General features: G+C 43.1%; 1 protein-coding gene across 4 annotated transcripts in view; it reads right to left on the bottom strand.

Moving 5' to 3' along the window:
- Positions 1–21,469, bottom strand: part of pcdh7b (protocadherin 7b) — a 199,157-nt gene extending 177,688 nt beyond the window's left edge. For 3 of the 4 annotated variants that reach the window (XM_070437860.1, XM_023982202.2, XM_070437861.1), the window contains exon 1: positions 17,450–21,469. In XM_070437860.1, coding sequence (XP_070293961.1) covers positions 17,450–20,527 — 3,078 coding nt within the window. In that variant the 5' untranslated portion in view covers positions 20,528–21,469. The remainder of the gene's footprint in view (positions 1–17,449) is intronic. The other variant, XM_023982201.2, reaches the window with a different exon arrangement.
- Positions 21,470–26,350: the final 4,881 nt, after the last annotated feature.

Here is a 26,350-nt window from a genome sequence, read left to right as displayed (position 1 = left end):
AGAGACACAACACAGGGAAGAGACAACAGCATCACCATGGTCCAGACAGAGACACAACACAAGGAAGATACAAGCCGGGTAAAGAGAGGGGATGAACGGTTGAGACGCCCGTCAATTTACGGTTCACAGAACCTTCTCCTTTGAAACAAAACACCATATCCAGGTGTCCTTTATCTAAATAGTTTACACAAAACACAGCTCTTTCTCACGCCTTGTCCAAAACGTGTCTCGGCCAACTTTACAATGTCATGACAACGTTGAGAGAATGTTGCGAACCATTTGCCTCACGCCAAATGAATCTCCAGCAAATGAACAGAGTGAAATTGAGGTGAGAAGAGAACGCGGTTAACGAACTCCAGAACTCCAACTCCAGAGAAAAATCTATGGGAGACAAGGGGGGAGACAGAGGGGGGAGACAGAGGGGGGGCATTACCATGGTAACACTGTGGACCACCAAGGATTCCTGTACAAACACAACAGCGAGCAGCTAGGGCCCTGGCTAAGAATTCTCATTCAAACAGAATCATGTCGGCGTAGATAACGCTTGCCGTTATAAAAATAAATTAAGGTCGCCAATTGTAATGTCATGTCCTCAATTCACAGAGAGAGCCGGGTGGCTAAGGGGGAGAAAGAAAGCCTATTCAAAGAGACTTAAAGAATAAAGAGTAGACACACACACACAGCCACAGTCACACAGCGACGTAAATCAACGTCCAAGTGCGTGCGGAGGGCCGAGAAGGAGGGGGTGGGCAGGGGGATAACAACACAATCCACACAAGTTAAACAGATGCAATGGCAAACTTTACATGAATTGTTTAAATGGCTTCACAGGAAGTAGGTAATCTCAGCTCTACTAAATAATCCAACAACATGCCGAGAATGGCGATGATGATTAAACATGGACTCCAACCATCTCCTCATACAGACAGTAGTCCAGTGAGGAACGCTAGCTGTGACACAGTTGTTAAATTTCACCCGCGCTGGCACTTAGGGCCTTGTCAAAACCATGAGCTCCCTCCGCAGAGTAAATTCATAAGAGCCTTCCTCGCATGACACCCTATTTACATACTTATGTGCTCAGCAGGACAACTCACTTAAAGAGACTTCTGTTATTAATACTGCATAAGAGAGATTTAATGTTTTCATTAGCAATCACATTCAAAATGGAACATTTTAGGGAAAAGCAGATGAAAGACTAAAAGCACTGTAATATAAGGGGGGAAAATAAGAGCCTGTATGAGTATGAATTGATTTTCTTCCTCATTATTCTACTCACAGTATCGCCCACAAATGTGTCAATTTGATTGATGCTCTTCCGTTTCCCTCGAATCCCAAACCTCATCAAGCCAAACCCTAACAGCAACAAATGTAAGAACATTCCCTAATTTCTCCGCCTCTGTGAGCGAGTTCTGTTTCTCCATGCCCTGAAGGCGTTCTCATCATTGAATCCAGTCTAGTAATTTACAATTGGATATTCTTTCCCCCAAGTGTTGCATTGGACCCGCCCCGAAGTTAATGGACTGTACCAAACACCATTCTATAGGCCTAGATTATTCCCTCCGTTCTTTGTTCCCTCCTTCCATAACTAAAGAACGATGCAAAAGACTGCACTCAAAACTGTCAATTTGCAAGTCCCTATACGTCTAAGTGCTTCTATGACTAGTTCTCCATCATGACTACCTTTCAGAAACCTGTGGTCAAGTCTAATTGACTGTGTGTAGTTATTACTGGCGAACATTGCTAAAGAGAGATGGCGGATGGATAGAGGGAAAGAAAGGACTCCAACCCACATCTTTTCTAATATCTGGGAGATGGAGGAAACAGAAAGAGGAGAACAAGGAGAAACGGTGACGTTAACAAAAAGGCTGGAGGGAAATGGCTACAAATCAATAGACTAACGTTATCAAATGGCTCAAATCTGCATCACTGGGCAGATTTGTCTCTCTAAAATAAGCATTAGAGTCAAGGCCCACAAAATCCGGTTAGACCATACAAACCTGGGGGTATGTTAAAGGCATACACAGTTAGGTATATTAGATTGACTAGCATGCTAACGTACACATACACCCTCACAGTTAAATTATGTAATTAAATGGGTTGACCTGAAGCAACCGCTCTAAATCACTGTATAATTCCTCTAATGTCATGAGAAGAATCTATAGCTACTAGAGAGAGAGAGAGAGAGAGAGAGAGAGAGAGAGAGAGAGAGAGAGAGAGAGAGAGAGAGAGAGAGAGAGAGAGAGAGAGAGAGAGAGAGAGACACGAGGGTAGGAGAGAAAGAAAATAACAGAATGAAAGAGAGAGGGTGAGATTCGACAAGAGAATGAGAGGAGTGAGAGGGAAAGCAGGGAAACAGGAAAATTAGCATTCCTGAAAAGGCCTGTGGGACTTCATAATTCAGCTGATTTGATACATGCGAGCGAGGCCACTCATAAACTCCTGGCCGTCCATGACCCTCATTTTTCAGTCGGAGTTTCCAGACTAGTCCAGTGTTTGACAAGATTTATCTAGCTGGGCTAATAGCCTGCTCTCTCTCCTAGGTAAGGCCTCATCGATAGCAGGGCCTGTCCTGCAGACACTAATGAATATTTCTGCTGCTGCTGCACATGTTACGTGGGGTTTTTCTTTTTTTTTCATTCTATGGGTTTGGACTGTGGGAGGGGTGGATTACACACATGTGTAGGATATGAGAAAATTACACACACACACAGGATATTGAAACCCTCTCAGGCATGTCGCTGTGTTTGTGCCTGGTGTGCTGGATGATGGAGAGACTGAACTGTGAAGGACCCTGTTGTTCTCCTCTCTATTCTGCATAGGAGCCACACACATGCACACACACACATTCACGCACACACACCAGGGCTCCAGAATAACTTTTTCCGCTGGTAGCCCTTTTTCCACTGGTGGCTCAACTTTCTCAGTTGATGGCACCAGCACCAGATTTGGTCGCACCAATTTTTGACCAGAGCTGTGTCCCATAATGTACCTGCATTCCATACAGAACCAGGTTAATAATGACTAGCCACCTTTTAAATTATCATGCCCTTGCAGGGCTTGACATTCAGATAAATTTGCCAGTGGCACAAGATAAGATTTAAATGATGCACGCATCATCTGCTTTCCCGGCCTAGTGTTCTTTTAATTCGGGCCAGTATCTTTCAGTTGGCACTGGCCCGAATGAAAATAATACTAGGCCGGGAAAGCAGATGACGCGTGCATCATTTAAATATTATCTTTAATTTGCGGGCTGAGCAAGTAGCCTACAGCCTATAATGACCTACCCTCCATACACAAATAATTACATTTTAACTTGACAATATCATATTTATGTTGATTGTTTGGAGGGACAAAATAAAACCTTTGCGCAATCTCAAAAAGTGTGTGATTGTTAGAGATTTTGAACAGTCACTTTACAGTTGTAGGGCCGCTTAAAACCAGTTTTATCTTTTGGGAAATTCAATTTTCCCGGTAAATTTTTTTGCTAAATCAATGCCAAGGGATTGATACAAATCTTCATGATATCGTTCTGCCAGGTAGGCCTAAAACCTTAAGAAACGTTTATTCAAACATCGCATGATGACTGAATTGTGCATCGCAATGATCCAACCAAGACTTCGGACCAAACTTTTTGAATACTTGGTCTGGATACCCATGGCTGTTTGAATAAATCTTGATAATAATAGAAATTGTGAACCAAAAACTAACGTGACCAGCTAAAAAAAATCACTGGCACAGTAGCACGCACACACACACACTTAAAATATAATATTGCTTCTCAAGTTCCTCTTCTCCTCTCCCAAGTCAAGTCCGATCCATTATAGCCTGAGACAACGGGTTAGAGGATATGAATGGATATGCCTGGTAATAGAACCAGGCTGATCACTAGAAATAGACTTCGATTACGGACGTTTGAAAAGGTCCTGAGAACATTGTTAATTAATGCTGACAACTATGTACATTCTATGGATGAACTTGGAGGTGTGACATGACCCTGAGGGCAGTATTGCATGTCTAGACATGCTTATTAACAATTGCTGAACTGTGGATTGGTGTGAAAGAAGTCTCAATGATAATGTGAAAATGTCAAGTGTGTCTGAATTGGGTTTTTCCCAAATAAACAATCATTTCAAATAAAGAAAAGGTATTGAGTACATCAGATGGTAACAGTGGATTGTTAAACTAAAAAATGTTTAAGCCTTCCCCAAACCATAGCCCTGACCGTAACCACTCGGACTCAATACTTAATACACTTTGAGATGTTTCTGTTTTAACCCTGTAACCATGTGGAATTAAACCTGTGACCACGAGGAATTAATGAGTCAAACATAGACGTCAAATTTCGATGTAAAACTATGAGATCTTGTTGCATAAAACGCTATCCTTTTGCACAAATATGCTGGGGATTAACTGTATTATTTATCTTGGCTGATTCTTAATCCTTGTTATGCAGTCAAGAGATCCTCACATATCTTAATATTTCAACAGCCGCTCCAAAGAAAAATATTAACGAGTAATCGGTGCCAAATGAGCAGACTGTGAATGTGTGTGTGTGTGTGTGTGTGTGTGTGTGTGTGTGTGTGTGTGTGTGTGTGTGTGTGCGTTTGTGCCTGTGTTTCTGTTTGTGTTGCATCCATGTGAATGTGTGTGTATGCTTCTCTCTGTGTGAGCCTGTGTGTTTGTCAGGACTCCCTGAAATCAATCAGATTCTGAAGGTTGTATCTATTAACTGAATATCTCTAACGGTCGCCCCAGCGTGAGTTGTTGTAAGCACGTAGATGTCAGAATGCACTCACTGTTCCAAAATGTGATTGTTACGCAACAGAACAGTTCACACACGTTGCCTGTTAATTATCTATAGGATATGTTTCAATTTGTCAATTTCAAATTATTTTCTAACAACAGTATGAATTGAGTTGTGTTCCGCCTCCTCATTAATTCGCATAGAATTAACCCATTTCAGTGTTGGGGACAATTTATGTTTGAGGCTTTACTGAGCCGAACAAACTTCTCTCTTCACAAACTTCTCTCTTCGAGGAGAGAGATTACAGATTACTTTCGATTTCTCGAAAGTGTTTTACTCAATTATTTCGATCAATGTTGAGCTGACCCGTGATGTGATGAATTATAAATAGTAATTGCTATTAGCTCATTCATATTGTGGTTTCTGTCAGCCGAGAGTTATCTAAATATGACCGCTTGCGTTATGTCAATATTTCCTCAGTTAGCGATAGGACTTATGTAGCTTACATTTTCCAGTTTGGATGATTGTGTATGCTGTTGCTACTTCTGTGATTGTCTGAACACTGCATCCAAAAATAAACTGGGCACATTCAGGACCTAACTTTGTAAGGACTGTGTTTTTTGCAAAATGTTTCTGTGAAAAAACAGTGTGGCCAGCTCAAATGCTGACAGTTGCGTCAATCGATACTGGATGTTCTAAATAAGCATTCTAATCAAACCGGTTTGATCGTACGCTCCAGGGACCACTGTAGAATGATCACACCCGTTTGTTGGTACGTGGTTAAACCCGAGCAGATCAGAGTTTTTCCACTTGTCAGCACCCAGGCACCACTGACACAGTAATCAGCCAGGCAGACAAAACAATTCAGCCCATCGCATTTCCCTCTGTCTGTCTTCCAAATAACATTAGCCATCCCCTCTTCATAAACAAGTTCAAATCTCACTAACTAGTGTCAAGCCCTGACCTTAGAGATCCTTTTTATGTTTCTATTTTGGTTTGGTCAGGGCGTGAGTTGGGGTGGGCATTCTATGTTTTTGTGTTTCTATGATTTTCTATTTCTATGTTTTGGGAACCATACTTATGTAACAGTATAACTTTAAACCGTCCCCTCGCCCCGACCCGGGCGCGAACCAGGGACCCTCTGCACACATCAACAACTGACACCCACGAAGCGTCGTTACCCATCGCTCCACAAAGGCCGCGGCCCTTGCAGAGCAAGGTGCAACACTACTTCTAGGTTTCAGAGCAAGTGACGTAACTGATTGAAACGCTACTAGCACGTACCCGCTAACTAGCTAGCCATTTCACATCCGTTACACTCACCCCCCTTTCAACCTCCTCCTTTTCCGCAGCAACCAGTGATCCGGGTCACGGCACCAATGTAACAGTATAACTTTAAACCGTCCCCTCGCCCCGACACGGGCGCGAACCAGGGACCCTCTGCACACATCAACAACGGTCGCCCACGAAGCATCGTTACCCATCGCTCCACAAAGGCCACGGCCCTCGCAGAGCAAGGTGCAACACTACTTCTAGGTTTCAGAGCAAGTGACGTAACTGATTGAAACGCTACTAGCGCGTACCCGCTAACTAGCTAGCCATTTCACATCCGTTACACTTAGGTAGCTCTTTTTTCCATCTGTGTTTGTGGGAAGTTGACTTTGTTTAGGGCACTTTGCCTTTGAGCTTCACGGTTTGTTTTTGTAGTGTTTATTGTTTTGTTTGGCGTCATTTTCTCAATAAAAGAAAATGTACGCTCACCACGCTGCACCTTGCTCCTTTCAACAGCCATGACAACGAGCGATGGGATTGGTCGCCAGTGGTTGCCGACAGTGACGGGTGACATTAGAACAGCACTGGGCAACTCCAGTCCTCGTAGGTCTGATTGGTGTCACACTTTTGCCCCAGCCCCAGCTAACACATCTGACTCCAATAATCAACTAATCATGATCTTCAGTTAAAAGTGCAATTAGTTTAAATCAGGTGTGTTTGCTAGGGATGGGGGAGAAGTGTGACACCAATCAGGCTCCCGAGGACTGGAATTGCCTAGGCCTGCATTAGAGGCTGAATTATGGGAAAAAGTGTGAGCCATTTAGACCACGAGTGTGAGAGCACTGCACATTGGAGGTTGTTTAAACCTGTGAAACGTTGCAAACTCCTTGCAACTCCTGAAATGCATCCAGTACAAGTCCTAAACCAAACAATCACGTCAAACACTACATAGTGCATCTATTTAGACCCAGATATATCTCTTAGCAGTATTTGTTGTGTGTCAGTATGATTATTTTGACATCAGTAGCCTCTGAAACATTAGAAAACGGTCCACTCGTCTGACACCACACTGGTGGCACTACACAAGCATACACTGAGTGTACAAACCATTAAGGACACCTTCCTAATATTGAGTCCCCCCTTTTGCCCTCAGAACAGCCTCAATTCATCGGGGCATGGACTCTATAAAGTGTCGAAAGCATTCCACAGGGATGCTGGCCCATGTTGACTCCAAGGTTTCCCACAGTTGTGTAAAGTTGGCCCGATGTCCTTTGGGTGGTGGACCATTCTTGATACACACAGGAAATGGTTGAGCATGAAAAACCCAGCAGCATTGCAGTTCTTGACACAAACCGGTGCACCTGGCACCTAATAGCATACCCCGTTCAAAGGCACAGAGTGATGGAAAAGCAGCCAACAATTGCTCAGCATATGTGAGAACTGACCCCATAGGGCTGACCCCATTTAGTCGAGTATTTGGTCGATGGGCATTTGGCCGACAAGATGTTGTTTTTAGTTGAACAGTGGCAAATATATTGTAAAAGAATGATGGCACACGAGACAACGGTCTGATTCACGCTTGTCTGAGTGAACAAATCCATTGCGGAGGCCGCAGGGATGGCACACCAGTAGTACATTTACCATTAACTACCATAATTTCTAATCTACAGTGTTTGTTTGGTTGAGGTAAATTCTGTTAATGCATTCGACATGCATTGAGAATGACAATAGTTCCTCAACATAGCCTATTTCGATAACCATTCAACATGAAAGGAGAGACAAAATGTCATGCTCTGATCCGGTGGAAACGTCATAAAAAAGGCCGATCTGATTACTTCTTATACAGCTGTGTCTGTCTGTCCGGAGCTCACTGGCACGGGAAACTCCGAGGGCCCAGAATATTTTACACAATGTTGCAAGTTTGCTAGCATGAGCTTGGCCGTACCAAGTTAATACTTGATACAATGGTTCAAGATCCTTGCAACCAGACCATGCATAGCCAATGTGATTTAAAGGATATTTTTTATCAGGATATTTTTTTGCACCTGCGGGCTGGAACGTTTTTATTTGGTGGCTTTATGTAGGCTAGTTTTACATATTGGCAATAGAAATTACATTTTAGATTTGTATCATTTTAATTTAGATATCATTTTTATTAACCACATGACAATGACTTTGTGATATGAAGACTTTGTTATATCTGAAATGAAACTGTTCCACAAAAAGGAGGAGGAGGGTCGGGAAGAGTTTTTTTCCTTCTGGTTAGGCTATATTGATCTCTGGCTCCATCTTTAGTAATTTGTGTGACTTCATATTTAATCACAGTGTTAAAGCATCAGATACGCTCAGTAGCCTACATATGGTTGATTTTATTCGAACATAGGGTGTGTCTACAGTATATATTGAAAAATACACGTTTAAAAAAAGAACAGATGCCTGGATCGACCAAGATTTTTTTTTGTCGGGGACTGCCCTAATCGCTCACATACACACACAGATACACGCTCAGATACGCAGATAAAAAGGTACACACACAAAGATGCACACACACACACACAGTGTACAGATACAGGCACACGCACATGTAATAAACATGTTAAAATACACATATGCATTCACAAATGTATTCCCTAGAGCACTAGCAGAGCTAAAAACATAAATATCCATTATTTTTGTCCTTTTCTAGTCAACATAGTATCATCACCGAAAGCCTCAGTGGACCGTGCAATTTTTATGAAGCTCAGAAACCATTGTGTTGTTGTCCATTAAAATCAAAGACAGACATACCCACATACAGTATGAGCCCTGTTGTGATCCTTCATGTTGACAGCAAACTATTCCCCTGAGTTTCACTAGCAGTGATGCTAAGTGATGTTCAGAGTTACTGGGGCTGCTGCTTGAAGAACAAGTAGATGAGGAGGGACAGCCACAATAGGAAATACCAACAATAGCAATGTACCTTTTAGCAAAAATGAGTGGGCCCCTATCAGGAATTCACACTAGCCCTAAGACAAACTGAATACAAAACATCTGGAGAGCTAGGATTTCCCCTTGCTGCCGCCTCCACCACCACAGCGACATGAAGTGCAGGAATAGATACTGGTAAAAGGGAAGAATTACCTGCAAATATTCTACATATTCAATGTAATACAATTGAAATGTGGGCTCAGAAAGAAGGGGACATTGCTGACACTTCCACAAAAATAAGCAGGCGCGCCGTTGAGCAATCAAGCCGCATTATGGTTGACTTTGTGACTTATCTTCCCCATTCTCTCTTTCACCGTGTTATCATGACAAATGTTACCAATGCATCTGGGCTGCTCCTGATTCAATCATGACTATTTACATTCATACCCAGCCAATGGCCACAATGGCAGATGTAGCGAGGAGAAGAGGGATAGAAATAAAGGCAGAAAGAAAGAAAACAGAACAGAAGGAGAGAGACGAGCACAGAAAGAGAATGGGAAGAGAGAGCAGAAGATTGACAAAGAGAGAGAGATTGATCAAGGCCTCCTTTTCTAGGGGTGTTTTCACACCTGGTCCCTTTCAGACAATTTCTGTGAACTCAGTGCGGTTCGCAATTTCTTTGTGCAGTGTGAACTCTCAGTTTCCTCAAAAGAGCCCCTGAAGTAGTCCGGTTCCCTTTCCTAGGACAATGTTAATGCAAAGCTCCCCAGGTCCACTTGTCATAATTCCCGTACCACACACTAAACTACTGCAACACCAATTCCCCTGCCAGAAACCCTCACATTGCTACCACAAAAGAGAGAAGATGGTGACGTGTAGGTTTGCGGGAAAAAAAATGTGTGCTGTTTTGTGTCAAGGACACACAGAAATTCCAAAATGTGTGGTTTTTAGTTCAGATTATGCGTTTGCATTATGTGATCTATATGCTAAAATAGCTTCATAAGCTGTTTATTAATTGTGGGGTTTGAATAGCGTGAAAAGATAATATATTTGGTGAGAATCACAACATAGGGTACAAAATCTATTCTAGCTCTTAAAGGGGCAGTAGCCTACCTTGGGTGTACACTTTTCAATTAGAGCACTTTTTATTCTGCAGTTATTGTATTGCTATTTATTGCTAATAGTATATTTTGATGACAATTATTATGTCTCATATTTTAACCAAATGCAATCTATTAGCTTCCAAAATGTAAGTAGGTATATCTAGCCGCCCGATAACACATTCTGATTGAATGGTTTGTCCTGCAATTTGTAAAAACCCAGAGTGCATGTTGGAAAACGATCTTGGTTCCGTTCTAAACATGTGAAAGCAAAGAGAACTCGGTCCACAAAACAGGTGAAGTGAATCGGCAAAAGAGTTGAGTCCTCATTCAAAGGCAAGGGCAGTGTGACTAGAAAGAGAACTGAGTTCTTTTGCTTTTACCCCAGAGTTCACTTTAAAGAGGACGGAGATCGGTTCTTTTAAAGAAGACTATATGTGAAAACACCCTAAAGGCGATTGATTTCTACTCTTTTGAAAAAAGTCTTGCCTTCGAAAGGCCTCGCCTTCGCAATATGTTTCCAGGTCAGGTAGCCAGTGTAGCTCATTCAAAGCCATTGAAATACATGAAATACATGAGGTATAATACCACTTAAGTCACATCTTATTTAGTGTTATGTACAGGGTCACCCAACCAGTAGTCAAACAATTAGTCAGACAGAATCCAACACATTCAGTATTGAGTAGGGACTAGTGTTCTCCCTCTTGCTCATTCTCACTTTCTCTCCCTCCTTACTTCCTTCAGCATCTGTTCTCCATGCATGCCTAGCTGTCAGGTAACCCTAATCTGCAGATTAGTCACTGGCCTAAAACTAATGTATTTAAATCACCCCACTCAAATTATTCAGGAATTTGCTGGCCAGTGCAATTTCACAAGTATTTTATCTCTCGCTCTCTCTCTTTCTCCATCTCTCCCAATATCCCCCCTTTCAGTCTCACTGTAAAGCACATACACAAAATGCCTGGTGTGGTGTTGCCGTCCATAACAAAGTCAATTAAGCCATCCGAGACAAATGTGATCAAATTAGCATCAGTCGACACGGCAGTAAACACACAGCACCACAGGCAACCTCCTGTACTAAACATAAAGCGGTGATGAACCAACCAGCGGATCTCATTCTGCACCATCTTCATCTTCTCACACCAACAGGCCTTTTTCCCCTGTGCTGTGCATATACTTAATGATACACAGGCAAACAGATGCCGCTTCGTTCATGTTATGTTAGTTGCATGATGATTTCATTTTAGTGGCTATACTCTACAAAGAATGTAATCCATTAATATGTTGTTCAACCGATTCATGCCAAATGTTTTACATGTAGGTTATACGCATAAGCTAAATGGCTACAATTCACAAACTCCCATATGGGTGAACACATACCGAATACAGAACATTTTATGCCTACTTCCTTATTTCTTTACAGTGTACCGTAACGTGGATGATCCACATGGGATTCAAATATAGAAGATAAACAAAACGAGCAATTTGCATCATACAACGGCTATGATAACAACAGTGGCCAATGTTTTCTCTCCGGTCCAGCCTCGAGTCAGTCATTCGACCTGTTTCAGCATCCGACCCGTTTCATCATCCACGGGGGAGTCAACCTGACCAAACATGATAAACCTCGAACAGTTCCTGTTATCAAGTAATTACCTTATTGAGTGCAACTGTTGACTGCCTCCCTTAACCTGTTTGACACAGATAGAATCAGAACCAAATAAATGGAAGGTTACAGAAACGTACTGAAGTTTACAGAGCGGGGTAAAAATACAGTAGGTAGACGATTTGCAACGGTTCATATAGATATAGGCTGCAGACTATTTACAAACACGCTAGGTTAGTACACGGCTATAATAAAGATTCACAGAGGGGGCAGCAAAACAGATTAGGACAATTGTGGCATCTCAAAGGTGTTTAGGTAACCACAGTAGCTTCTGGTTTTAAACAAATTAGCCTCCAGGCAAATTGAGGTTTTTCCATATTGGTTTTGTTATCTCGGCAGACCGACAGTGCAAAAGGCCTGTTACATCATGTGTGTTTGGCTAGCGAACACATACGTAATGACCCCTATTTGCATGCTGATATTATTTGTTTGAGATGCTGTGGCGAGAAGGGAACCTTATGTAAATAAGGTAAGTTGGGGCTTGACAAGTTGGAGGAGGGGATGGGAAGGGAAGGAAGGGGGAGGATAGGAGCAACACTGTGCAAGTGGAATGAGGTGAGGGAGGAGAGGGCAGTGAGGGCAATGGGGCAATGTCCAGTCATGCTCGCTGAACCAACCCTAGCCTGAGGCGAGGCAGCCTCAGCTGACCCACTGTACAGAGATTTATACATGCCCTGAGGCAGAGGGATAGGATTACAACCTGCCTCAGTTCTCGATTGTTTAGAAAAGATAAGACAAGGATCCACCTGGACAGGGGATAACATTATTTCAAACGCCACACTTAAAAAAGGCATGGTGAGTTACTTTAAGAGTAAACATTGTGTCTTTGGATAGAAAAGGTGAGCTATCGAAGGAATTATCTTTATCTTAGCTTAGCCAATAATTTAGTAACACTTTATTTGGACAGTCCATCTGTAGATGCTCTACAGCAGGGGTCTCCAGCCTTTTGTAACATGAGAGCTGCTTTAAGAAAATGTAACATGTCTCGAGCTACTCATTTTATTCTAGCTTTCAAATAGGCATATCTTTCTCTTCTCCTCACCCCTGCAACTCTTCCCCGGGTCCTTTGTGTACAAGAAAAGGTAGTGCACTAGGTTTTCTGTCAATATTTCTGGTAAAATAATGGTTAATAAACAACTCTAAGAGGGGCCCTATAAAATCTAATTATCTTTCATATTTTCCCAAATTATGTTTTCTCATTTTTGTTTTCCTGGTTTAAAACTCTAAAAATTACAATTGTTCTGGTTTTGCACACCAGCTTCAAACAGCTGAACAAAACATATTTTTGGTTATGGAAAGATATCTCATAGCAGTTTAGATGGTATAATGATTCTCTAAACTATACATTGCTTGTTTTGTCACATAAACCTAAACTGAACTATTTGAATTTTAGCAACCATGAAATGGCAGAGCGATTTCTGCATATTGCACCTTTAAATGTGCATCTAGGGAGTGAGGAATGTGCAGACTAGTGTGCCAGTCTAGCAATGCTGCTACTGCTCATTTCATAGACACGTTTGCAAATACATTTTAGATACAAATGAAATACTTACTCATGATATACTTCTGCCAGGTAAGCCTACTTTGCAGTTAACATTTAATTGAGAAGGTTTTGGGGAAAGTATTTCAATCAACCCACAAGACGGTTATCACATCAACTGGCTACACTCGGAGTGATAGACAAACCACACAGACAGACAGATGCAAAAATGCTGGAAATAATTGGCAGATATTGTGTTAGGTTTGGCTTTTTAAGCCAATAGTGGCTAACCAGCGGTGTGATAATGTCAATGTTGCATTGATAAGGTAGTAGCTGGGAGCTTGCGGTGTCTGAAAGAGATTTGTTTATGACAGTTTGTGGTGGAACAAGTGAAAATTGCATATACTTTCAGAATTGTTTGGCAAGCTACTCATAGGTGGACTGCGAGCTACTGGTAGCTCGTGATCGACCTGTTGGAAACCCCTGCTCTACAGACTATCAGTAACATTTCAGCTAACTATCTACTAAACCTAACCCTAGACCTAACCCTAACCTTAACCCTTATTGTAATCCTTAACTTAACCCTTAACCTGACCCTAGCCCTAACCCTTACCTTAATCTTTACCCTAACCCCTTATTCTAAGCCTAACCCTAACCTTAGCAGGCAGATGCTCATCAACATATATTTTGTTGATAGTATGACCATCTGTAGAGCATCTACAAATGGAAAATCTGGACATTTCCAAATAAAGTGTGACCAATAATTTAGCTTTAGGCATTTGGTATTTGAGAGTATGACGATTATCAACTAAAACACTGTTTAACACAGGGATTTAGCTACGGAAACATGACAACTGAGAACAATGTCGCAGTAGGGATACAATGGAAGAAAGAGAGAGAGACAAAAAACACAGGCTTGAATCCAATCCGTGTGGTGTTCCAGGAATGACTGAAATGTCAGGTACATCACCCTACTGTTCTAACTCAATGGCTGCTCAGTGACACGCTGGCTTCTCACTCTGTGCTCCCCTGGCTTAATGACTGCTTAAATGTCTGACGACAACCTGCTAAACTTCACTGGTTGCCTGGTTACCTGCTTGGAGCCCAAGCCGGCTGCTGCATGTGCGGTGGTTATTGTTATATTAGGTAGGCGAAGGATGAGGTGGAAGGAGACCTAGAAGGAACCTGATACCGCAGTAGAGACTCATAGTCAATAGGATAGTGAAGCTGCCCCCCCCCCCCCAACTCTCATGTGGAAAAGTAGAGACTACTCTGTGTACCGCAAACAGGGCTCTCTTTCTTGTGTCTGTCTCTATTTCTAGGAGGAGAGTGATCGAAGGAGAGTGTGAGAAGTGGAGAAAGCGAGAGAGATCCATAAAGAGGAGAAACTACAGAGGGAAAGATGGAGAGAGAGAGAGAGAGAGAGAAGGAGAGAGAGTCGGTGTATGTGTGTGAGTGAGAGAGATTTGCTAATCCCATCAAAAGGTTTCAACCTCATTGAGCCTTAAATATCATAGATTGCAATGCATTTTGGATTTCCTGCCACTGTTAATTCAATAACAAAGGTTAAATCTGATATGTTTTGAATAGCAATTTCCATATCTAATGTGATCAATTTGACATTGCGGATTACCCTGTCTCCAGCAGTCGCAATACAATGTGATCTACTGTGCAATTCTCTACAATCAGATATGAAACCTTATCCCTAATCCAACCTCCCGCCGGCTCTGCATGCAAAACCATAGCAACAACGGAGTCGGACAAGAAGCCATGTTTAATTCGATAGAAATCGAATCTATTCATTCTATTTCTATGTATAATTCCATCCCCAGCACCTCAGAATCCTTATGCGTTTCATTACACATTATGTCCTCAACCAAAGGGGGGTCCTTACCAGCGTGTTTTAGCTGTGGTGGCCCTAAAATGCAAGAGCATGACTACCACTCTGCTCTCTATTAAAGACATGGTCACTTGATGCCATAATTGGGGCACATCTATACGTAAAGGGCATTTCCCAGCAATTCAATTAACCTCAGGAGACTGTAAGTGCAGCCGTTCAATCAAAGTATCAACAGGGAATGTTTGACACGGCATGTATGGGAATGTAATAACACGTTATAGAATGTTATATACTGTCTCTCTGGTTCCTAATGGGTACATGGGGCTACAGTTGCCGCTGCTTCTGACAATATTCATTAAACCATAGAGGGCAACACTTCTACATTAGCCAGTGGGAGTTATCGTTGAGGAGAATCGAGAAAAAGTAGCTCTGCATGTTTAACTAGAGGTAATTGCACATTATGGTGGCGGGGACAGCCTTTGCAAAACCTCAACACTCAATGCTCGACATCCATGTGTGTTTCGGGTCTGTGTCTGAATCCTTGAATGAATTGACTTGTCTATAAAAATAAAAAACCGCTGTAGCGAGAATTCACATAAAAAAGTAAATAAATAATTATAGAAAAGTGCAGCAGCACAGCTAGCGACATACACAATACATAGCTCTGCCGCAGCGAATAGAGTGGCCTGTTAATTATGGATGGGACATCCGTAAGCAACAGCAGTCCTCACACAAAACACTGAATACGGCGCATTAGAAGCTGTTAGAGACAGTAGAGGAAAAAGAGAGGAAATAGCAGGAGGGAAAGGGATATAGGGTAGAGTAAGGGAGAGAAGATTAATAAAGAAAGAGACACTGCATGAAAAAAGGCAAGCGAGGAAAAGAGCAAAAAGAAATTTAGAGCAATGATTTTGAGGAGAGTGAAAGATAGGGTGGGAGAGGGAGCGCGGGAGGGGATGAGGAGGCGGATACTGATGAGAGAGAGAGAGAGAGAGAGAGAGAGAGAGAGAAGCAGAGAGAGAGAGAGAGAGAGAGACAGAAGAAGAGGAGAGAGAGAGAGGACCGAGAGAGAGAGAGAGAGAGAGAGAGAGAGAGAGAGAGAGAGAGAGAGAGAGAGAGAAATCAGCCCAATCTACTGTGCTGACAGAACAGCACACAGCAATGCAAGAGGAGTTTGCTGCTTACAACACGTAAGAGAACAATCAATAATGCATTAGATTGCCATAGAAAACATATGAAACAATAGGGTAAGTGTTATTTTCCTGGTAAATGCAGATGAAAAGGAACAGACTTCATAATGTATTAACCTTGCTTCGCTCCACCAGGCTTTTTCATATATATTTTTTAAGAACCATAATGATATGAATTGATTCATTCACACTTCCCTAGAATATGAATGTCCCTGTCATGCATGCAGCCATGAATGATGGCACAAAGAGTCGATGAGAGGAGCGAGGAAGATAGGAAACAGAGGAAGGGATGGCCGGAGGGAGAATGCGTAAGAGATGGGTGTCATAAGGAAATAAAGAGGGTATAGTGAGACGAAGGAGAGAGAGAGAAAGAGGGAAGAGAGAGATGGATGAGGAGATAAATGAGAGTAGCCTACAGAAGGGATGGAGAGAGCGAAAGACAGAACGTGTCTGAGACAGAACATGAGCGAGAAAGAGAGAGAAAGAGCAGGAGGGAGAGGTTTATGTAAGCCCGATTTGACTGCTGGGTCAGTGAATTGATGCAGACACATCAGGGCACAGGAATGTTGTGACCTCCTGCCCAGATGTTCCTAGTCAAGCTGAAATCCATGTAAAACACGGCACCCTCGGTTAGCATTCCTTTAGAAGGCCACTCCTGTATTTCATTATCACAATGTCTTCCTTTTTTTTCTCCTTTCTCTTGTTTTTTTTCACCCTCTAAAAGGAAGAAAAAGGTTGCCTTGTTACAAAGAGGGCGGGGAGTTATTGACCTAGCAGAAGGGTATCCTAGCTACCTAGCCACACTGTGATAGAATAACTGCAAACCAGACCCGTATGCAGGCGGTCTACAACACTCAAAACACATATGTCAGCCAAAGTGACACCCCAGTCAAACTAAACCGCCTCACAATACTAGAGAGAGCAAAAGAGCCGGATACGCTCCGGCGAGTGAAAATGATATCCTGGCATAGGCTACGCATGTCCTCATTTCCTTTTTCAATATCACATGGTGAGTGGCACTCCAAACCCAAACAGATCAATACAGCTAACTTGACACATATTAGCACCATAAAAGCAACATGACTACTGAGACTAGGCCTGTCAGGAGGCATTACGCAGGAGATAACACTAAGAGAGGGAGAAACATGACACATTTGAAAACAGAAAGAAAAAAAAGAAGAAAAAAATGACACACATATATATATATATATATATATATATATATATATATTGAGTCAATGTATTCTTACCTGTTTGTTGTACTTGTTGATGGTTTGACTGCTGTACTCAGAGCAGTGGTCAGATCCAAGCGAAATGTTATCTCCGGTGCCAACGAAGGTGTTGGCAGGGGGCAGGTCCTGAACAGCCTGATGCTTTTTCCCGGCCGTGGGCGACTGGGGGTGGAGCTGGACCGTGGGCAGTGGCGAGCTGGACTTGTAGTGCCGGGCCAGATCCGGGCTCCCGGGCCCTCCGTTAACAGACCGGTACCGGCCCATCCCAGGGCTGTCCGACAGCTTCTCGTTGACACCATCGTAGCGCTGGCCGTTGGGCTTGGAGGCCTCAATGGTGACGATGCTGCTGTACAGTGGCTGTTTGGACTTCTTGTTCTTCTTGTCTTTCTTAGGCTTTTTGCCCTTGTCATGCTGCTGAGGGGTGAAGAAGTCCTCGTGGTCCTTCTTGCCTGCCTCATAGCCATTCTTGTTCTTGGGGCGGCAGTAACGGGCCATGACGACGATGAGGATGATGAGAATGACCGTCATGATGCCCGACACCACCCCGATGACGATGCTCAGCCGCTGCTTACCCAGGTCGTAGTTGGGGTCACCAGCGATGTTGGTATTGAGCGGCGTACCCAGGCTCTTGGCCACCTGGGCCTCTACGATGGTGGAGTTAGAGAGGGTCTCATTGACATAGACATGCACAAGGGTAGTGGTGCTCTGGGAGGGCTGCCCGCTGTCGTTCACCTGAACCACCAGTCTATGGAGGCCATAGTGTTTCTGCTCCAGCTTCCCCACCAGTGAGATGACCCCGCTGCCCCCGTCAATCTCAAACAGTTTGAAGGGGTTTCCGCTGATGATGCTGTAGCTCAGGTCAGCGTTGATCCCTGTGTCCGTATCAGTGGCTATGACGGTACGTACTACAGTCCTGATGTTGCTGGAGGGGGGCAGGAGGGTGTAAGAGCTGTTGATGGGGAAGGTGACGGTTGGCGGGTTGTCGTTCTCGTCCATCACAAAAAGTGACACAGTGGCTGTGGCGGATCTGGGTGGGTCTCCACCGTCCACGGCCTTGACCCTAAACGTGTATGAAGTCTTCTGCTCACGGTCAAATGACATGGTGGAGAAAATGGTTCCTGTGTCATTCTCAATGGAGAAGATATCCTCCTCTTCCTCGATGAAGAGGCTCATTTCAGCGTTCTGGCCCTGGTCAGCGTCAATGACGGTCACCATGCCAACAGGGCTGTTGGGTGTTAGGTTCTCTTTGACGTAGAAGGTGAACACATCCTGCATGAACTTTGGCTCATTGTCGTTCTTATCTGCCACCAGGACCACCACAGTGGCTGACCCCTGGAGAATGGGCATGCCCTTATCTTTAGCTATCACTTTGAACTCATACCTCTCTGTTTGCTCCCTGTCCAGAATGGTGTTTACTCTGATGTCACCACTGTCTGCATCAATGGAGAATATCCCATTTACAGAGGAGACGAGGGAGTAGGCGATTTCCGCATTCTTGCCACTGTCAGCATCGATTGCCCGCACTGTGGTCACCCTCTCGCCTGGGGCATTGTTTTCCAGAAAGGACACCTCCACCACGTTCTGGCTAAAGATGGGTGGGTTGTCGTTGAAGTCTCCCACCTTCACGATAAGCGAGTTATTACTGGCCAGGCTAGGGCTTCCTGAGTCCACAGCCACGATGACCACGTTGTACTCCTGTGTGGCCTCATAGTCCAGTGGGGCTGATGTATGGAGAAAGTATTTCTTCTTATTCATCTCACCCTCAATCTCACTGGCCGGTTTGAGCTGGAAGGGCACGTCACCCACCACAGTGCAGGTCACGATGCCGTTCTCGCCCTGATCGCGGTCTGACACCTGGACTAAGGCTATAGGCGTGTCCACCACTACATCCTCTGCCACGTTGGCCACTCCATCTTTCAAGAAAATGCGTCCGATCTTACGAATCTCGATAGCAGGCACGTTGTCGTTCTCATCTTTGATGTTGAGGACCACGGTGGCCTTGTCCATTTTGGGCGGCTGACCTCGGTCCCTCGCCATCACCGTGAAGCGTAGTTGACTCACCTCCTCGCGGTCAATACGATGGAGCACGCTCAGCCACCCCGAGCTCTCGTCCAGCCTCAGCAGCCTACGCACTGACTCTGTGGCCGCGCCGAATACGTACTCAATCTGACCGTTCACCCCGACGTCCGCGTCAGCTGCTTTCAGCTGCAGGATGGGGGCACCAGGGGAGCTGTTCTCTGGCAGGTCAGCCTCATACACAGCCTTCTCAAAGCGGGGGCTGTTGTCATTCACATCAGTGATCATCACCCTCAGGATGGCCTGGGAAGAGCGTGGGGGGTCGCCCCCATCCCTAACACGCAGGGTGAGCTCATAAGAGTCCCTCTGCTCCCTGTCCAGCGCTCCTTTAATGATGAGCTGCGGCTGTTTTTCCCCATCAGTTGTGTCAGCAACTTGCAGTTCAAAGACGCTGCTCCTGGCTGCCCCCTCATCAAATCTCCTGCTGTCCACTCCGCGTCCCCCTGAGTTCGAACCCAGGCGCCTGGAGCTCTCCCCGCTGTCCTGAATAAGCTCATATCTCTCAATTCCGTTCCTGCCAAAATCTCTGTCGGTGGCAGTGGGCAGGAGATAGAGAGTGCCAATCGGTCTGTTCTCCTCCACTGACAGTGTCAGAACAGGAGAGGGGAAAGACGGGGTGTTGTCATTTATGTCTAAAATAATGACTTTCCCCTCGAACAGGTCAACCCAGCTCTGAGCCGGTCCAATTACTGACACTTCAAAATCTATGAAACATTCGTTTTCATCAAATATCATTTGGCACTGCTGTAATTTTTCACGGTCTATCCGCCGTTCATTAGTGGTCAGCTCGCCTGTTATATTATCTATTTTGAAAAAATCAGAGCCGGACTCGAGGGTAAACGTCACCTCACCAGACCCGGCGACGATTCCGAGGTCTTTGGCTACGTTCCCTACCCTGACATCGGCGGGTCCCTCCTCAGCCAAGCGATATCGCAACACTTGCTTGGCATCGGGCTGATTCAGCAGCTGCAGGATGAGTAAACTGTAGCATATATAGTCCACTGCGCCAGTAGTCCTCATTGTTCCCCGCAATGTCTCAACTGGATTTTAAAGCCTTGAATCGAATGAGGATGACGTTTACTTGCTGCTATTGTTTTTGGAAAACATAATTTTCCTTCTCGGTGAATTTGAAGTCCTTCGTTTCAGGATGTGTAAGACTTCATACTCCGGACGCACACCAACACCGCTTCAACTGCAGTGAATAAGAGCAAGTGCACCCGCTATACTTTTCTTCATTTATTTTTTTTGTGGGGGGGGGATTATCCTCACCCCTTTTTTCCAGCAACGAATAAATGTTTCTTTCACAGTCCGTTCAGTCTGGTTATATCCTATGTCATGAATTCATAAGGATTCCGAATATCTTATCATGCCTGTAAAGAGAAAATGTCCAAAATGTTATCTTATTTTATTTTAATGTTGAATCAGTCCGAGTTTATTCTGTTAGACAAAAAAATAAAATCTCCCAGATTGATATAGAAGCGATGTAAATGGTCAAGATTCCTTCGAAGATATTTCCAACAGATTAGTGGCAATGAAATGCCCGCACAGATTCCCAAATTGTGATGATACAGTTAGGCTACTTTACAGAGCCACTCGTCTTCTTACCTTGAAGCAGCGTACAAGCAACACATTATGTGTCCAGAAGCCTATCCAAGCAGCATCCGTGCACTCTGATTTCTTCTCTACGTTCACTCACTTATAAGAAGCAGCCCGTAAGTAGTTAAGGTTAGTTCTCACAGTTCTCACAGTCGCAAGCAATACGGATAGATAAAAAAAACTGATAGTGAGGGAATAATAAAAAATGAAACAAACAAGGACAATTGTAATTCCCGATGTAGATAATTGGAAAATGTCGGTGAATTATTACGTGAGAATCCTCGTTCTTTTCCGCATTCTCAATCCAAGCGACCACTCTTCACATGCATGAACGCAGCGTGCGTTTGCAGCACCTATCTGCTGGACTGTGAGAGCGATTCACAATTGTGTCTCGCGCGCTCTCTCCACCTCTCCAGTTTCGTTCCCCAGCGCACGCAACTAGGGCTGAACTTGTTTGGTAGGTTTCTAGAGGGTAGGCGACGAAGTAGCCTATTTGTTCAAATGAGAGGGAGGGAAAGAGAGAGACGAGAGTCCTTTTTTCTCGTTAATAAAGGGATGATTTAACCAAATGTGACTGTACCACATGAAGAAAATGCAATTGCAATGCATCACACACTACCCATTCGAATGGTCTTAGTCAGGGTGCGTGGCGTGGGTATAGTGAGATGGCTTAGAAAAGATACACTCTAACATGAACCATTTTACGAGGATGCCGCTTCATTAATTCAATGTGTAAATTGCGTTATGGCTTAGCCTATAATGCGCCAATAGAAAATATTGGACTGCCGCATTTTACATGGTGGTGTTTTGTTCATTACACAGTCATACGATGTCTGTAGCCAGTAGACCGTGCTATGAAGACGGTGCTATGCAGCCCATAATATATATTTCTCACTAAAGTTGAGATAGTTGCCGCTCATTTTCGAGTGATGGCTTGACTATTCCAACACGCCGGTTCCATTTTCGTTTGTATTTGTTGTCAAACTTTTACGCATGTAGGCTACGACAGCCTACAGTCCTATATCCAATGATATCTTTAACCGATGACTCTCCATCGTCCAGTCATTATGTAGCCTATTTCTACATAATTATTTGTTGGTTCAGTTAAGTATTATGACCATACGAGGAGATATAGCCCCTACGTGTAGGATTCTGAGCGCAGCGCTGAGGTTTCTCTCCGTGGTTACTGATATACATGTGTGCGGTCGTCCGTGGCTTTGTTCTCTCTGGGGAAGCGAGCTCAGTGTTACCTAGTCCCTTATTATTTCCATGAATGCAGCCGAGACACCTCCGTGGATGGGCTAGTCAGAGCGTGCGACACTTGGACACTGCTCAACCCACCCAGAACTATCCCTGGCAGAGATGTGTGATGTTACAGTGGGTGGGCTATAGCCCATGGTGGGCAATTCAACTCCATACATTGGAATGTAAAAACAAGTCTAGATCTAAACACCTTCCCTGACAAAAATATATTTGATGCCAAAGCGGAATAATTTACATTAATCAACGCTAATATACGTGAGTGCACGCGTGCGCATCACTGCATGTGAATTCGTCCTCGCGTAAAGGTTTCCCCTCTTTCTCACTTAACACAGGGAGACCCGTATACTGTAGCCAACTGTGCTGTGCGTGCGGTGAAGGTATGGCATCGCAATAAAAGAAAAGGAGAAAGGCTGCGGCTGTAATTTTGAGGCTCCTCTGAATTCCAGCAGTGGTCAGTTCTTTGCTCTCTATCGCCCTCTGTCTTTGACTAATATTTATAATGACAATATTCTCTTCAGCTAATGTACATACAATACAGTGAGGTGTATTTTGGGATACTTTTTTGATGGACATTTCGGTTGTGTATATTAACATGCTTATTGAACTGACCAATATATATATTTATTTAGATATACAGTACCAGTCAAAAGTTTGGACACACCTACTCATTCAAGCGTTTTTCTTTATTTTGACTATTTTCTAAATTGTATAATAATAGTGAAGACGTCAAAACTATGAAATCACACGTATGGAATCATGTAGTAACCAAAAAAGTGTTAAACTAATCAAAATATATTTTATATTTGAGATTCTTCAAAGTAGTCACCCTTTGCCTTGATGACAGCTTTGCACACTCTTGGCATTCTCTCAACCAGCTTCACGAGGTAGCCACCTGGAATGCATTTCTATTAACAGGTGTGCCTTGTTAAAAGTTATTTTGTCGAATTTATTTTCTTCTTAATGCATTTGAGCCAATCAGCTGTGTTGTAACAAGGTAGGGGTGGTATACAGAAGATAGCCCTATTTGGCAAAATACCACATCCATATTATGGCAAGAACAGTCCATCATTACTTTAAGACATGAAAGTCAGTCAATATGGAAAATATCAAGAAGTTTAAAAAAGAATTCAAGTGCAGTCGCAAAAACCATCAAGCATTATGATGAAACTGGCTCTCATGAGAACCGCCACAGGAAAGGAAGACCCAGAGTTACCTCTGCTGCAGAGGATAAGTCAACCTGTTTGGGCTAGGGGGCAGTATTTTCACGTGAAAATGAAAAGCGTAGCCAGAGTAAACTGCCTGCTACTCAGTCCCAGTTGCTAATATATATATATATATTATTAGTAGATATATGGATAGAAAACACTCTGAAGTTTCTAAAACTGTTTGAATGATGACTGAGTATAACAGCACTCTTATGGCAGGCGAAAACCTGAGAAGAATCCAACAAGCAAGTGGGAAATCTGAGGTTTGTAGTTTTTCAACTCTTTGCCTATCGAATACACAGTGTCTATGGGGTCAAATTGCACTTCCTACGGCTTCCACTAGATGTCAAAAGTCTTTAGAACCTTGTTTGATGCTTCTACTGTGAAGTCGGGGCGAATGAGAGGGGATTGAGTAAGGTCTCTCCCAGAGAGCCACGAGCTGACAATGCGCGTTCACGTGAGAGTTAGCTTGAGTTCCATTGCATTGCTGAAGACAAAGGAATTCTCCGGTTGGACCATTATTGAAGATTTATGTTAAAAACATCCTAAAGATTGATCCTATACTTCGTTTGACATGTTTCTACGGACTGTAACGGAACTTTGTGACTTTTCGTCTACTCCTAGTGATCGTGCGTCATCCGGCGAATTTTCAGAGAGCCACATCAATTTACAGAAATACTCACCATAAACTTTGATGAAAGATACAAGTGTTATGCATAGAATTAAATATATACTTCTACTTAATGCAACCGCTGTGTCAGATTTCAAAAAGCTTCACTGCAAAAGCACACCATGCAATAATCTGAGTACAGTGCTCAGCCACAAAAACAAGCCATACAGATACCCGACATGTTGTGGAGTCAGTAAAAGTCAGATATAGCGTTATAAATATTCACTTACCTTTGATGATCTTCATCAGAATGCCTCCCAGGAATCCCAGTTCCACAATAAATGTTAGCTTTTTTTTCGATAAAGTTCATCTTTATGTCAGCACGTTTAGTTCACCAATCGAAATTCACAAGGCGCGGGCACTAAGTCCAGACGAAAAGTCAATAAAGTTCCATTACAGTTCGTAGAAACATGTCAAACGATGTACATAATCAATCTTTAAGATGTTTTTATCATAAATCTTCAATAATGTTTCAACCGGACGATTCCTTTGTCTTTAGAAATTAAAAGGAACGGAGCTCGCGCTCACGACTGCGTGCAAGACTTAGCTCAAGGCATTCTGCCAGACCCCTGAATCAAACGGCTGGATTGGGCTCTGAGCGCCGTACACAGATTATGCTTTTTCCGTAAAGTTCTTTTGAAATCTGACACAGCGGTTGCATTAAGGAGAAGTCTATCTTTAATTCTGTGAATAACACTTGTATCTTTTATCGATGTTTATTATGAGTATTTCTGGGATTTCTGTGGATTTTATTCAATTTCTTCCACTCATATTCTGCACTACATATCAATTGGAATTATGGTAGTATGCGAGAGAGAGAGATTGTAAATCAAAGAACCTGTCCACAGTCATGCAAAATGGGCCTGATGTGGGTTGTCCGAATAGAATCCCCTTAAGTGCCCCCTTCTCCCAGTTTAATAAAAGTCAATATTTCCGCTTCAGTTTAATAACATTGAACCAAACAGAGATTTATTAAATATCAATTTAATTTAATTATTTTAGAATTGTGTAATATTTCAATATTGTGTTGAAATGTTTAGACAGTGGGGCAAACTCTGCAGGTTAGAAGAGCACAGGTTAGAAGAGCCCAGCTTCCTCAACTGATCCATTTCTGGGATGAAGGGGAAGCAAAATAAGGAACCACATTAGATTTCATAATGGTCGGAGAAAGTTTGTCATGGACTTTGCAATGCCAGGGTTGTGGGTTCGATTCCCTTGAGGGACCAGTACGAAAATGTATGCACACACTACTGAAAGTCGCTCTAGATAAGAGCATCTGCTAAATGGCCTAAATGTAAAATGTTTATATATAAATGTTTGTGTCAGTATTACTGCTCCCAAATTAATACTCCAATACAGGAGATATGATGCAAGATTAATTGAGATTGTATGTCAAATCAAATCAAAGTTTATTAGCACATGCACCAAATACAAGTGTAGACTTTACTGTGAAATGCTTACTTACACGCGCTTAACCAACAGTGCAGATCAAGAAGAGTTAAGAAAATATTTACGAAGTAGACTAAAATAAAAAAGTAATAATAAAAAGTAACACAATAAGAATAACAATAATGAGGCTCTATACAGGGGGCACCGGTACCGAGTCAGTGTGCAGGTTAGTTGAGGTAATTTGTACATGTACTGTGGGTGGGGGTGAAGTGACTTAGCATAGATAATAAACAGCGAGTAGCAGCAGTGTACAAAAGGGAGGTGGAGGGGTCAATATAAATTGTCAAATGGTGATTTTATTAATTTTTGTGGTGGTTAATTTCTGTCTTATCAAATGAGGAGAGACAAACTTAACACACGAGTCAGAGTTATACTTAAACTACATCTTTAATAAGAAGAGCTTTGCAATAGCAATGACTTTCAACGATGCACCATTTCTAATGAACCGTTGAGAGTGACAACACAATGGCTACTGAGATCTTTTATAGCAAAGATACACCCCCCTAGTCGACATAATAAACCACAGATATTAGGTTGGTCCATCTGCTCCGTTCCCGAAGTGTGGTCTCCCTGAGATCCCAAGTTTGAGGGATCCATTGTGCACGATTTACCGAGGTCGTCAGGAGCAGTCACCGAGTGAAGATTCACATCCCATCCCCG

This window comes from Salvelinus sp. IW2-2015, linkage group LG37, assembly GCF_002910315.2.
Source record: "Salvelinus sp. IW2-2015 linkage group LG37, ASM291031v2, whole genome shotgun sequence".
Taxonomy (NCBI): domain Eukaryota; kingdom Metazoa; phylum Chordata; class Actinopteri; order Salmoniformes; family Salmonidae; genus Salvelinus; species Salvelinus sp. IW2-2015.
Note: the sequence above shows the minus strand (reverse complement) of the source record. Positions and strands in the feature narration are given on the sequence as shown.